Raw genomic sequence first — 15480 nt, 5'->3', positions numbered from 1 at the left:
CTCTCGTGTACCTGAGACCGGCGGGAATGCGTGGCGAGAAAATCTCTGCGCCTCCGCGCCTCCGTACGCCCGGGGCGGTGCAAACCCCGGCCCCCGCTCCACCGCCTCCAACCGCTCATCGGGCCGCTCCCTCTCGACGCCGCCGCCCCCACCGTCGACGGGCGCCGCCGCCGCCCCGCCCTCTCCCCGCGCCGCCCCGGCTGTGCCGACCGCGGCCGCTGCGGCCGCCGCGGTGGCAGCCCTCTCCACGCCGAAGTAGAGCGGGTGGTGGTGGTGGTGGTGGCGCTGAGACGACCTCGCGAACCGCCCGGTCGCCGCCGCGGCGTGGTGCGCCTGACCGTAGCGGCCGCGCTGCTGCTGCTGCTGCGCCGACAGAGGCAGCGGCGGTGCCCGCGGGTCCGACGTGGGCACCCAGCGAGCCCGGCCGGGGTACGGGGGCGGCACGCCGACGGCGGCGGACGAGGAGGAGGCGGGAGCGCCGCCGCCCCCGCCGTTGCCGGGGTTGCCGATGCCGCCGGGGTTGGCGAGGCCGGCAGGGTTGGCGAGGCGTCCCGAGTGGTGCTGCTGCTGCGGGCCGCCCGGCGTCCGCAGGGGCCGCGACTCGAGGCAGGGGATGCCGGCGGGCGGGGAGTGCAACGCTTCTGCAGAGGAGGAGCAGCGGAGCGGCGTGACCACGAGCACGCGAGCGCGTGGACAGGTGTGATGGCGAGTGCGTATGGGGGGAGCGGTGGCAGAGTGGGTGGCTTGCCGCACTTCGAATCCGGTTTGATCATTCCTCGGAGCCAACAGCAATCAGAACTAGTACTGGGCCACCCCTAGGTCGACTCGGCCTCAAAATGAGTAACTGTTGCGGTGTGTAAACATCGCCACTGGGGAGAAAAAAGGCGGTGGGGCGTGGTGCTGGCCACCCACCCCCTCGTGTGCCGTGCCGGCCTTCATAGGTGCTCGCTAACAGCACTTGCCCCTACAGTCTGTTAGGGTTACAGAGAGGATCTTCGTGTTTGCATGCGCGAATGGGTGCACGCGTGCATGCACGTGGGTGCGAGCACGTGCGTGCGTGCGTTTGCACCTGTGATGTTGAACATGCACAGGGGGCACGTGTGGTGCTGCACGAGCCAGGGGTCGACGCACTCGCGGTGGAACTCGTGGGAGCACGGCACCACCCGCAGCTCCTGCGCAACACCAACGGAGGTCGTTGTTATTGTCGCGACGGTGAGAGAATGCGCCACACGTGGCCATGGAGCCACCCCCTCCTCCACGCCGGCGGCGTCTTGGGGCGCTTTGCTCACGATCCGCAAATTACATCTCATCTCAAACATATGAAAGGACACCCCCCGTGGCGGTCTTCCCTGTGCGGCACAGGGTGACTCGGAGCCTGGCCTGCGAGCGGGCATTTAGTCCAGTGGGGGGCGATGACTGCTGCTGCTGCTCTGTGCGGTCTCAATGGAGTCATCTGCAGTGTAATATTTGCGAATTTGGAAGATTTGGTCTGTGATGCCAAATGGCATCAGGGGGAACGTCCACTGTGAAGAAACGCATTTTACAGTTCTTACGCCCGCTGTAATAACCAGGGTGGCCTGCCATATTTGAACCGCGAACAAACATGCGGCGAACGCGTTACCGCTGGGTCGTGTAACCACAGGGGCGCACGATGAAGCAAGTGCAGCGGAATGTGGGGCGAGACGAGCGAATCATGGGCAAAGGGACTCGGAGGAACTAGAGCAGACGGAGACGCAGAGACAAAGACGGTTTGTTTACGGCTCGCAGTCGTTATCGTGCAGAGGTCGAGTAGCAGTGGAAGGGATGAAACGGGCTACGAGTGCGATGGAGGCGTGAGGGGGTCAGGCCTACTCGGCAGAGAGAGAGAGAGGGGTGGGGGGGTGGACGGGAGCGTGAGTGGGAGAATGAAAGGAAAGGTCACAGTTGGGGACGAGTGCGTGGTCAGAAAATAAAAAGGACAAAAGAAAAATAGCCGTGGGAGGCGGTGGCGGCTTTTCAGAAGGGGATAAGACCCCTCGGAGTAGGGGGATTTAAAACGATCGCATACTAATGTGAGCGCACACGGGCATGCGAGCTCACGCGCACAACACACACGCACATGCGCGCACGCACAAAGCACGCGCGCGGACACACGCAGCTGGCTAGCGACGGTAATCGCAACAGCGTGTTGCGCGTCGAGGAACACGTCATCCGCACAAGAGGAATTCAAAGGAAAAGTTTTAGAATGTAACGGGGCTGCACGCTTCCACCGAACGAGGCATTTCAACGTTTTACCGTTACCACCGACTCGTCACCTCCACGCATTGCACAGCCCAGCGCACGCAGATTACGCGAGCACGGGACGGTCGGTGAGCGCTTCACGAAGGAAGTGCGCGGTTACTAAACCAAACTTGACGTTTTATTTTACCAGTTAAAGGCCCACTGAGCTATGTAGCTATTTTTTCAGAAGCGACCTGGCCACAAATGATAGCTCGACAAAGTGGCTCTTCACGTGGAAATTTATAGCAGCCAAATACTTTAAAACGCATGTTTCTAAATGTGGAAGGAAAAACCGAAAGATCTCGATAAAAATCCACGACCTCCTCCATACCAAGTGAGGTAGCTAACATCTCGCAACCGTGGCACTCAATGTGTCTCGGCTTGAGTCGCGCGGAGCCGTGGAGCGTGCGGGTTGCTCACGGGTTGCTAGATGGTTGCTAGGGGGTTGCTCGCAGGTTGCCACGAGGCGGCAGCCTGGCAATGCAACCAGCGGTGACACGCCCGGCTCTCCTGACGGAAACTGGAAAGGTCGAAACCAGTCCAAAGTTTGCACGCTTAAAACGAACGCTGCCCATTGGCAACATGTTTATGAGGCCGATAGGCCGAGAGCACAAAGTTCTGTTTTAATTGTAAGCGGAGATATTCCAAATAATGTTATATATTATTGAAGACGCTCCACGCAGAAAATCAGTGAGGTTTTGCACAATTAACCGCAACCGAGCTTTTCCCGTCATGTCAGGAATAACCAATGAGCAGGGAGCACTGCCCAGTCTCAACACTCATAGCATTCTGGGTGATTTAGTCAAATTCATGCTCACGTGGGCACAGAATATGCACACATACAAAATGGCTGCCTGTGCCAGACCTTCACGACAGGGCCTGTGGCTGAGCGCCATGCGTTGCCGAGGCCCGGCGCGGCCAGAACCATCGCCGCCAGGGGTCACGTTGGCAGCGATCCGCACGGACATAGAAGGCGAATGCAAGACTGTCGATTCAAATATATCACGGGAAACCAGGCGGAGAGGCAGCTGCTCTTACCTGGCCGTGCTGGAACTCCTCGAGGCACACGGCGCACACCGGGTCCGACGTGCTGCTCGCCCCCTCCGAGAGGTCGCCGGGGTCGAGGGGGGCTCCTCCGGTCGCCCCTCGGGCGCCCCCTCGCCCGCCGCCGGGGCCCCCGCCGGGGCCCCCGCCCGATCCACCACCCCCCCCCACCGACTTGACATAGTGCCGGGTCTGGAGGCGGCTGATGACGCTGGCGCCCCGTCGTGACACGATGCTCTGCGCGTAGAATCACGACCCATGCGGTTGTTAACATCAGCAGCAGCATCTTCGCTAAGTGTTTACACCGCTTAAGTATTTGACGTTCCTCGAAGACACTGGTGGAACCATCAACCACTTCATCAGAACATCAGCAGTAGCTCGATGCGCACATATCCTTCATGAATGCAAAATTAAAGACAAAGACACAGTCGTACGGATTGATGCCATGCAACCCAAACTATGGACTCGCACAGTAAACTACTGTAGTCTGTGTTCCTTTAATAGAGGAACAGCAAAACAAAACAAACTCTCTCCTGAAGCCCTCTCGTCGTGGCCAGCAGGCCTCGACATTGGCATCGAGCTCCTGAATACATTGCCATCACGTGCGAGAACAGAATTTACAGCGTGCCTCCCATGCAGCACACCCCAAGGGGCACTGCCGCCGCAGGGGACCCCCGCGCTGGCAGCTGTCCCTGCATGGCGCGAGGTGAACACAGCTTCGGCCAGCGAGCGTCGACCTACCAAACGCGTGATGTTGATTCTAAACGTGGAGGGAAAAACCAGAGGACCCCGAGATAGAGACACGCAAACCTCCAAATATACAGCAGCAGCAGTCAGGGTCGGGATCGAACCCACGTCCTTCTGTATACCAGGCGAGGTAGTTGACATCTCGCCACTGTGGCACCCGCACTGTGCAGGCCACACCCAGCCTTAGCTACTGACATCTGATATTAAAGGACCAAGCGTTAGCGCAGAGGCAACCTGCAAAACGCTATACCACGCAGGTACGGCGAGCGTGCAGGATAGCGAGCTGTGATCGGTGGATGCAGTGAAGAGAAACAACTGATGGAGGCTCGGGTGAGTTGGAGTAGGAGACAGAGGATGGCAGCCATGGTAGAGCGAACGAAATGACGAGCTGCCGGAGGAACGTAGGACGGCGATGCAGCATCACCACAATTAGATAATGTCTTTCAAGTGAAGATAAAGTAATATTTTTAAAAACATGTAAAAACGGTTTATGATATTGTAATACATTTTCAAGGCCCAGTAACTATCTGACCAAATCTGTGTCGTCTAGACCCTCCACCACCTGCCAGCCACACCAATGAGCCGTGCCGTGTGCAGGCGTTTATCAGTGCGATCCTCACCGCCAAACTCAGCAATCGGCTATGCAGCGATTCGTTTGCAACAACGGCAAGCGCCACCAGGTACTGGAAGTTAGAATCACAATCCAGGAAGTCGCTGCGCCGAGCAGCGGAAACGCAAGTCCCCGGTGCAGCCACAGCGCCGGCTCAACACGGCGCTCTGCCCCAACTCAACTCCCTCCCACCACCACCACCACCACCACGTGGGCGCCACCGGAGGAGGAAGAGGAGGGAGCGGCTGCCTCATTGTGTGTGTGTGGGGAACGACGATTATATGAACCTGTCCTGGGCCTCCCCTAGGTCGACTCTGCCTCAAATGAATATCCGGTGCGGTGTGTAAACAGTGCCACTGGGGAGACAAAGGGGGCTGGGCGTGGTGCTGGCTGTATCACGCCCATAGCAGCCTTCATAGGTGTTCGCAAACAGGCCCAACAGACTGTTAGAGAGGCTATACGGGGGTCTTTGTTTTTGTGTGTGTACGTGTGTCCGTGTGTGCGTGTGTGTGTGTGTGCATGTGTGTGTGCGTGTGTGTGTGCGTGTGTACGTGTGTGTGTGCGTGTGTGCGTGTGTGTGTGCGTGTGTGTGTGCGTGCCATGAGTTCCCGTGGAAGCGAGCGGAGGGTGAAAGAAGATGGGGGGAGGGGCCGGTACCTGGGCTCGGCGCTGCGTGAAACGCACTCGCAGCAGCAGCGCGATGCACAGCGCGCAGATGAACGCCAGCACCGCGATAAGGATGCCCAGGTCCACGTCCTCGCGGCCCAGACGCGGCTGTGGTGGGGGGGGGGGGGGGGGGGGCACGGAGAGAGAGTGAGGGGGGGGGGGCGGAGGGCGCGTGCGGTCGTCTAGCCCGACGCCCGCAGGTCGTGCCGCTCCAACGTGGAATTCCCCTCCCATCGTCGTCTCTCTTCCCCAAGCTCTCATCATGGCAACCTTGCTCAAGCCAATCAACTGTGTCGAACTCTCTGCTCCGCCACGCATTCGATAGCGCCGTTTGTCGCCGCCGGACGCTTGCCGTTTTTGGGCCTTTCGGGAGCCCTGCGCTCAGCGTTTGTGATTTTAACAACATACCGCATACTCTTTGGTTTTTTTCGGTAAAGTCACGTAGGTAAAATAAAAATAAAACAATCAAATCACGACGTTTCGGAGGCAACACAAGCTTCCGTCTTCAGGTGGAACAGTCACAGCAAGATCGCTGCATCAAGGTGCTAATTGTTTTCTTTTATTTTTTTTATTTTACCTACGTGACTTTACCGAAAAAAACCAAAGAGTATGAATCCTTGCAGTCACGAAAGCTTCAAATATAAACATACCGCATGTTCATGCAACATGCGTGTTAGATTGGGCCAGAGAATGCATCTTCATGAGTGTGGATCACTCAAGAATCGTCTGACAGATGGAGCACTGACCTGTAAAGAATCGTCATCAACACAGTGGTCATCAATCATCACGCATGATTAACGCTTGCATCATTTCATTAAGATACACACACACATAAAAGCGTACGTACACATACCCACATGAGACCAAATGCAGTAATTACAACAAAATATTTTAAACGGGTGTGCAGCGGTGGCTTAGTGGTTATCGCACTGCAGACAAGAATCCGGCAACCCGAGTTGGATTCCCGTCCATAGACAACGTCCGTAGCGAGTGATATCTCAACCGGTCTGGGTACCTCACCTTTACCAACCCCCCCCTAACCAGCGTGGTGAAGTATGGTCAAACAACCCCAAGCCCGACGTGCTGAAACGAAGGCCCCGCTGACACCACGTCGGTCGCGGGGACTGTTTGACGATAATTCACCACGCTGGTCAGGGCGGGTTCATGAAGGGGAGGTGCCCAGGACCGGTTCAGACAATACTCGCCACTGATATGAGGCGTGGCCGGGAATGAAACTCAGGTTTCCAGGTTCACAGAGCTGCCACTGCTCCCCCAAAATGATGAGGTAAAAAAAAATAACACGCAAAATTAATGAACTGAACATTGGATACAGATTAATATAAATTGTTCATCTTGCCATATACTGGCGACTACCCAGCCACCCAACTCCCTACCAAGCCCCATGCCTTTTTGGCCTGAACACCACCTCACCACCTACTCATCTACGCCCGTCCACCTACGCCTCCACGTACCCATCTACCTACCCGTCCACCAGGCCCGGCCACGGATCTGCACCGCTACCCACACCGTGCCCACGCCTCGCTCTCTCCGCACGCCGGGAACTTCCGCCAGGAACCGCTCCGAGCGCGCAGCGGCGAAAAGTCGGAACGTCGCGTCGAACAGCTCACGGCGATAAAGCAACGCTGGCACTCAGGCTTCGCCCGCGCGTCCCCTCCTCCCTCCCCCCTCCGCCGCCACCCGCGCGCCTTCACCTCGTTTCCGACCTTGGGTTGGATGCGCGCGCGCGCCACCTTCTCGTCGTTGACGATGGTCATGAGCTTGACGGCGTCGGCGCCACGCACGTAGATGACGGGCCGCGACAGCGTGTCGGTCACCGCCCCGTTCAGCTGCAGGGCCCACGAGAACGGGACACGCGACGGACAGACATGGGTGCCGTGGTTATCACAAACACCGCCAAAAAACCCAAGCGGTGGGACCGGTGTTGACCAAACATCCCCCACCCCCATGCTGAAACAAGTACCCGCAAATTACTCCAATTAGGGTGACACAGCAGCATCGCCCCCTACTGTGAAAACCTGGCAGGAGTCTCCTGAACAAGAGACGGTAAGCGAAATAATAATATAATAACAATTCCTCCTGTTATCCCTCCATCCCTCCCCCCCACCCCTCACCACCACTTGCGAGTGATTTGGCAAATAGCTTCGCATAAGGGCCTGCGATTCAAGTCAGGAACCAATTCTCCTTTTGCCTAATAATTTCTGCCATCCAGTTCGTATTGCCCTTGACGGGCAATTACCAATCAGCACGGATGGACAAAACACGCCGATTCTAAAGGCCACCGTGCACGGGGCGATCATCGCGAGTCGCCATCCATCATCAGTCGACGGATCGCCGCAGCGCACCGCTCCACTCGTAGCGAGCACGGACGGGCCCGCACGGAAGACGCAGACGCACGGGGGGGGGGCGGGTCACAGAGAAAACACGCACACGCGTCTCCGGGCGCGAGGTTCGCCGACCCGCGCTCGTCTCCGGTCACACGGGAAGAGGCCGAGAGGATCGGTGGGAATGGGGGGTCGGCTCTGGTGGCAAGTCTCGACAGGACGCCGCCGTCACGGCATGGCGGAGCACGTGAAACAACAGAGGAGCGGCGACGCTCGCACCGTCCACCGGTGGCCGGTCGGGCCGGGGCCTCGTGAACAACGGTGGGGGGGGGGGGGGGGGGGGGCACTCCTCGCACGGGGAGGCCTCGCCAAGTCTGAAGGCGGCTCGTTTTTGGCTGGGAACCGCAGCATCGTTGGGATGTTTGGGGCTCTTTTGCTACCCAACGGTTGTCTTCGCGTGGCGGGAAACCGGAGTGCCCGGAAGAAAGACACCACGCATGCGAGGGGATAACGCTCAAGGCTCTGCACAGATGGATGCGATCCCAAGGCAGACTCGGTGTAGCGAGTGGACCAAATCCAGACCTGGTGTCAAGGTAATTGTAATTGGGAGCTATCAACGCTGCTATAACTGTAATTATGGGTGACCCCCGGTTGTGGCCGAATCACTCTGTGGACTGGACCCGCCGCCGTGCCGGCACTCGGTGGCTCGCGGCAGCCCCCACACTCGCGCATCTAGAGCACACGCACACACACACGCACACGCACACACGCACACACACACACACACGCACACACACACACACGCACCTCCACACGTCAGTGCACATGCTAGCGCTTGCCAGTACAACAACAACCCACATCTGAGCAGACTAACAAAAAGACAGAGATAAAGACCCCCTGTATAGCCTTAACATACTTTTGGGGCAAGTGCTGTTAAGTGAGCACCTATGAAGAACGGCACGGAACACGAGGAGGTGGATGGCCATCACCACGCCTGGCCACTTTTGTCTTCCTAGCGGCGATGTTTACACACACTGCACCAGGTACTCATTTGAGGCCGAGTCAACCTAGAGGAGGCCCAGGACCTGTTCAAATATTCGTCACCGATGTTGGTCGCGAGTGGTAATCGAACTCGGGTCGCAGGGTTCATAGAGCAGCGCGCTAACCACGAACCACTACACTACCGCTCCTGCAAAGCACACACACACACACGGCTGCACAAACACAAAATCTCCATTTGCCTAGCAGAGGCTGCCAGGACGAGTGCGGAGGTTGGCAAAGCGCACGTCAGGGCAAGCGGGGCACGCGAACCGCCCAAAGTCTCCCCTGCGGCCACCTTCATCCCCCCAGTGCTCGCGATGACATCACACGACACTTTATGCCGAGTTAACCTCTGGCGGAGCTCGGTGACAAAAACTGGCAACTTCAATCAATTGACATTCCTAATGAGTTTATTTTCGGATAGGCCATGTAGGTATAAGGTCAATGTTTAACTAGTAACCCCTTACTCTTTGGTTCTTTCGGTAAAGTAATTTAGGTATAAAATAAAATAAATGTGTTTACCTACGTGACTTTACCGAAAGAACCAAAGAGTATGGATCCCTGAGGTCACGAAAACTTCAAATCTAGATTATTAACCCCTTCACCAACCCAGCGATAGAGCCAGCTGAGTGGTGGTGGAGGGTTAACGTTAAACGTTGACATCGTACCGACACGGTGACGACATTGATCGACATTCACGTTGTACAGCGCTGCCCATGCTGGGATCGCCTTCACACAAAAACGGCAGGCAAATGGCGCGATGGAAAGATCGTGAATTGAAGGGAGAAACACAGCAGCACGCAGCGAGCAGAGCGACGGCGTGCGAAGCGGAAACACGGAGGGCACAACGATTACTTGGAGCGGCGGCAGCAGCGAGCGGCGAAGACTAAATGGCGCGATTGCGAGCGTCACCTCGCAAAGGTGTGTTTTCAGTCTCACTTCAAAAGCAGCAACAGAGCGAGGTTCCCTGACAGATCGCGCAGGAGCTCGATCATAAATGCAATTGCTCCAGGTGCTGACGCTCCAGGTGCTGACGCTCCAGGTGCTGACGCTTCAGGTGCTGATTCTCCAGGTGCCGATTCTCCAGGTGCACGTTCCCTCTGCACCACTGGGGGACTGAGCAAGGCTGCATTGCTGCGGCACAAGAGGCTGGGAATCGAACCTGACTTAGGAGGTCGTCAGGAATCAAACTGAATAAGTTCCGGACAGCGCGCTGTACGACCCGAATGCGCGTCGGAGAGACGGCGTGCGTGCACGACGCGGTCGTCCTCCCGGCCCCGGCGGGGTCACCCCCTCGGTTCTTCACAAAACCCGGGCGGGGGGCCGCGTGCACGGGGCAAGAGAAGTGTAATCAATGGCGGCTGTTGCATCGAAACTTCCCGAGCAAAATACTCCTCTCGCTCGTCTTCCGACTGCTCGTGGAGGTCGCGTCGGTCGTGAGCTCCGTGTCGATGTTTCATTTGACCCTGGTTTAATTATTCATCGCGGAAACTTGATTCGTAGGCGACCGACTCTGAAATGGGTCGCCGTCTTCAAACGATTCCCCCCCTCCCCCCCTCCCCGATCCGAACACAATTCGCTGGGCGCACGCCGCCGCCCTTTGCAACTTTACTCTCATGTCTGTCGTGAGCGTTTGTTTAACCATACTTCACCACGCTGGTCAGTGTGCAGAGACTGGCAAAGGAGAAAGGGTTGGGGGGCTCAGGTCCGATTCTGGTATCGCTCATCTCTGGTATCAGCCGTGGGGGGGGGGGGGGTGCTAGGGGGGTGTGGGTGGGGAGATAATCAAACTCGGGTTGCTGAGTTCACCGCGCGGTGCGCAAACAACCGAGGCATCACTCCCGGCTCTCGAGATTTATTGGCGCAAATAAACATCGGGGGCTGTCGAGCATTTGCATTGCGCCAGGGCCCTGGTGTGCGAGGGTTATTATTGCCGGCGTTTATTGTGGTGCTACACGGAGCGCGACATTTTACTCTGCCCTCTCCACCCCTCTCGCTGCTACTGAGACTATAAAAGGCAGACGAAGGGGGCCTGGGGTCAAACTCCACACGGCAACAGATCCTCGCGCAGGGCACCACGCTCAGATACACTCCACACATCCTCGACCCCATTCCCGACTGACGGAGGAAGGCCCACCGCCCCCCACCACCGGTGACGATTGCATCTTGCGGTGGCTAGGAGATGTCAACTCCCTCGCCTGGCATGCAGGAGGTCGTGCGTTCCATCCCGACCCTGACACCTGCTGCTGTATGTTTTGGAGATTGCACGTTCTCCCCGTGGTCGTGTGGATTTTTCTCCGGATCATCACGCGTTTACAGTATTTGGCTGCTATACGTTTCCACATGATAAGCCACTTCGTTGACCACGTTGCTTATGAAAAAGAGCGAATCGCTCAGTGGGCCTTACATGGTGAATGATATAGTTTAGTTTGATTAACAAATGGTTTAGGTCACGGGGGTTCTCTGACCACACCTTGCAACACTGACCATGCTGGTCATTGAGGGGCAGCAAGGTGGGAATGGCGGTTGGCGTGCAGGTTGGACCGATTCAGGTGTCATGCGCCACTCATGTCAAACCGTGGCCGGGAATCAAACTCGGGTCACCGGGAATCAAACTCGGGTCGCCGGGAATTGAACTCGGGTAGCTCGAGTTACCGGCAATCAAACTCGGGTCACCGGCAATCAAACTCGGGTCACCGGCAATCAAACTCGGGTCACCGGGAATCGAACTCGGGTCGCCGGGTTCACAGCCCTGTGCGGCGGTGCTCCGAACGGCGTGGTGCTCCTCTCCCTGGGTAAAGGCGCGGCCCTGCAAGTGCTCACGCCACTGCCCGTGGAAGGGTCTCCACTAGACGGAGCTCAAGAGAGCCCCCTCTAGAGAGGGGTTTGGGCCTACTCTTCCACACTGGCAAGGCATTTTGGAAGGTGGGAATACCCACCACATTTGACGATACTGTACACGATCCGCCGTGTACAGTATCGTATGCAGTTCAAAGTGAACGCAGTGCGGCCGGGGTCACTGGATACTGCTGTGAATGGTGCATGATGAATGTTAAACACTTGATTAGTAAACAAATAAACACCGAATGATACCTCAATGATCTACTGTAGCATATATGCATGTTCTACAGTCATATGCACATTCATGTACTCATCCCAACGGACACGTTTCCACGTGTACAAAGCACACTTTGGGCGTGATGAACAGCACGACGCGCTAACCACATCGCCACCACTCCTCCTTGTCCTCCTCCTCCGCGCGTATCAAGACAGAAACATTTCCAAACTGTGCAACAACGGCTCGCTCTCTCTCATTGCTGTTTTCATCACACATTGGGGGAGAGGTTTTCTTCGGCATCCCATTCGCTAAAGATTGCGGCAGGAGATGAGACGACTTTTTTTTATAAACAGTAGCTGTCAGAATAAATGGGTCTGCTTGGCGAGTCACATCCGCGGGTGGCGGCTGGGCGAGCGGGGGAGCCCGGTGGGGCGACTGCTCAAGCAATCCATCATCATCATCGTCGTCGTCATCGCTCTTGTCGTCGTGAAGCCACGCTCTATCCACTGCTGGACGAAGGCCATTCCCGAGCCCGTCGCCATCTCTCGCAGTGCCGCGATGCAACGATCCCTTCTCTCTCTTATCGCCGCCGCCCCGTTAACGTCTCGCCGCGGTGGGCAAGACTCCCTCGCCTGATGTGCAGGAGGTAGTGGGTTCGATCCCGACCCTGACGCCTGCTGAGTTTGTGTCTCTCTCTCCCCGTGATCGCGCAGATTTTTCTCCGGGTCTTCCGAGCGAACGAAGGAAAAAAAACGGTAAAGCGCCTCGTAAAAACTGCAGGGCACATTTAGCCAATAAATAACAAGGAGTTAAATGTTTGTGAAAGACATTAATAATGAAAGTGAGGGAAAGCTGTCCAAGGCAGTCATGCTCCATCAATTTACCAAAGCCTCAGGATGTGTGGTATAACACAGATTAAACCCGAGACTTTATTAAAGAAGCGGCAAAAATATAAAAATAATCATAAATGTGGGAGCTCGTGGCGGGTTTCTGAGGCCTACGCTCATGTCTTGTCTTGCTGGTGATGTGCACGTGTGTGTCTTACGTGTGTGTGCGTCTCTTTGTATAGGTGTGTAGTGCGGCAGCGGTTAGCACGCTGCGCTACGAACCCAGAGACCCGAGTTCGATTCCCGCTCATGCCTGACACCACGTGACAAATATCTGAACCGGTTCTGGCCCTCCCCTCGGTGGACGCAGCCTCAAACGAGTACCTGGTGCAGTGTGTAAACATCGCGACGAGGGAGTCAAAGGCAGCGGGCGTGGTGCTGTCCACCCACCCCGTCGTGTGCCGTGCCGACGTTCATAGGTCCTGCTGGCTAACAGCACTTGCCCCAACAGTCTGTTAAGGTTATATGGGGGATCTTTGTCTTGTGTGCATGCGCACATGTGTGCGTGTGCGTAGCATGCGTTCGGCGTGTGTGGGTGCAATGGAATCCTTGTATAAATGACATTATCTCTGCAACTCAAATCGCTCTGTTTTGCAATGCAAATACCAACAAATAGCAGCGAATATCAGCAGACCACTGTGGACACGATCCTGCAGAGTCTGGCTCACCGTGCCGGGGAAGAGAAGCTTCCAGCGTCGCGCCCCAAAGGGGGGAAGCCGAACGACAACCCCGGCGACAGACATCACATGCCCGGGTTCGCGTCCGACGCGCCCACCCCGCGGGTGACCCCCACGCGTAACCAACGGAGACGACCGTCGCGTATCCGACCGCCGCGTATCCGACCGTCGCGTATCCGGCCGTCGCGTATCCGACCGTCGCATGTGGTGTAACCGTCGTTTCCCGACCCAAGTTCAACAAATCTGGGCTCCCCGCACGTGGATGGGCGTCCTCAACCGAGCATGCGCGACCGCTCGCTTCCAAAGTAGCCGAGCGATTGGCAGGCTCGAAGCATCTTCCGCCGTATCGTTACCCGCGGTCCCAGGCGTGCATGCGTGGGGTAACCGTCACCTTCCAGACACATTCACGCATCTGACCATTTCACACATCCACCTGCACCAGATATGCGACGTGGTACCGCATACGAATGCCGTTGATGGTATCTCAATGCCAGCGCTGTACATTTACGTTTGGTAGAGGTCGCCCACCTACACTCGGGGCGTCATCGCAGAGCGCGTCACATCTCATCTCAACACGTGAGAAAGGGCACCCCCAGTGGCAGCTGTCCCTGCGCGCCACAAGGTGGCTCAGCACAGGTTGCTGAGTCACCTTGTGCGGCACAGGATGACTCGGCAACCTGCCGTGCCAGCGGCCATTGCCCTGCCGGTGGGGGGCGACGACTGCTGCTGCTGCTGCTGCTGCTTCGTGCGACCCCAAACGAGCGATCTGAATGAGACGAATCGGTGAACACGGCCCCGACTGTATGGTACCTGCTCGATGGCCGACGGGTTTTCCGAGACGTCGAAGATGACGGCCGTGGCACCCCGCTGGATCGCGAGCTTCGCCTGGGCAACACGGACACAGACACGGACACGGTCAGTGGGACACGCGGGACGCGGACAGTGGGGGACGCGGTGCGGATGAGAGCAACCTTGGACATGAGTGACTGCACACGAGTGACTGCACACGAGTGACTGCACACGAGTGACTGCACACGAGTGACTGCACAACGAGCGGCTACATGCGTCCACGGTGACTGTGGCATGGTCACGCCGCACTCAGCCACCGTCGTCTGCTACAGCAACATCGCCGGGTAACGGAGAAGTTGACCGACGTCACCCTGGCAAGTGAGACTCATCCCCACCTCTTGGGTTCTCGCCTGGTTACACGAAATGAACTCGACACTTGAACTAATAAACGTGAGGCCATAATAATAATAATACAGTGTGGGTCTCCGTAGCATCGAAAGGGACTGTCCAGGAAAAAGTCGAACACCGATTCCGACCACGTGGGGTGATGCCGATCATCTCTGTTAGTCGTTCTCAGACAGTGGACATTCCACATTCGCTTGGCGGGGGCCAGTTTATCCATCGGAACGGAACTCTTAACTTCCTGAAAAGTTGCCACGCGTAAAAAAAATAAATGCCACCGAACGAACAGTGAACAAGCACGAGAACGATCAAGCTGGCTCAGAGCTCGCTCGCTTGCTCGGGAACGTTCGGTCTCTTCAGTTTAGAGCGGGCCATTCGACGTGGGCGCGAGCGCGGCTGGCGCCGTGGTCACAGCGCCGAGCCCGCTCCGACGCATCCCCGCGGTCCGCTCGGCGTTCCAGCCACGCGCGTCATTAAACCGCGCTCCCGGCTGTCGCGAGTACGACGGTAATCGTCCCAGTGACGAATGACTGCGCACGTAAAACTAAAATAAATAAACATCACGTGAAATCTGGTGAAGCGCTAATTTGGCTACATTTCAGCTCTTGAGAAGTGAAAAAAAAAACATTGGGTTTGACTCGTCATGTGAAAAATCCCACACGGTAGAGTATGTGGGAGAATACGGTAAAGGGACACAAATCGTGCCGGAGAAGTTCGGTGAATAACTCCGATCGGCGGCCACCACTCCTTGGCACGCGGCGAACACCACCCCGTGAGGTTTCCATGACACCGGCGAGAGACGGCGATGGCTCGGGGGGGGGGGTCTTCATCCAGCGGCGGATAGGCCATGGTTGACAATGGTGATGGTGACGATGGTGACGATGGTGATGTACTTTCATTGCCGTGCTTCACTCCGCGATCCGCGCGTAAAATAGTTGAGCAGAAGGACAGGAGCTCG

General features: G+C 57.0%; 1 protein-coding gene across 5 annotated transcripts in view; it reads right to left on the bottom strand.

Moving 5' to 3' along the window:
• LOC116950285 (uncharacterized) overlaps positions 1-15480 on the bottom strand; it is a 117433-nt gene that overhangs the window by 11090 nt on the left and 90863 nt on the right. For 4 of the 5 annotated variants that reach the window (XM_032967979.2, XM_032967980.2, XM_032967982.2 and 1 more), the window contains 6 exons: positions 14142-14216; positions 7039-7173; positions 5318-5434; positions 3298-3540; positions 1070-1172; positions 12-641 (listed from right to left, as the gene is read on the bottom strand). In XM_032967979.2, coding sequence (XP_032823870.2) covers positions 12-641; positions 1070-1172; positions 3298-3540; positions 5318-5434; positions 7039-7173; positions 14142-14216 — 1303 coding nt within the window. The remainder of the gene's footprint in view (positions 1-11; positions 642-1069; positions 1173-3297; positions 3541-5317; positions 5435-7038; positions 7174-14141; positions 14217-15480) is intronic. The other variant, XM_032967981.2, reaches the window with a different exon arrangement.

The sequence above is a fragment of the Petromyzon marinus genome, chromosome 38 (assembly GCF_048934315.1).
Source record: "Petromyzon marinus isolate PM22_M1 ecotype Great Lakes invasive population chromosome 38, UKy_Petmar_22M1.pri1.0, whole genome shotgun sequence".
NCBI classification, from domain to species: Eukaryota; Metazoa; Chordata; class Hyperoartia; order Petromyzontiformes; family Petromyzontidae; genus Petromyzon; species Petromyzon marinus.
This window is presented reverse-complemented; position numbering and strand designations above follow the sequence as displayed.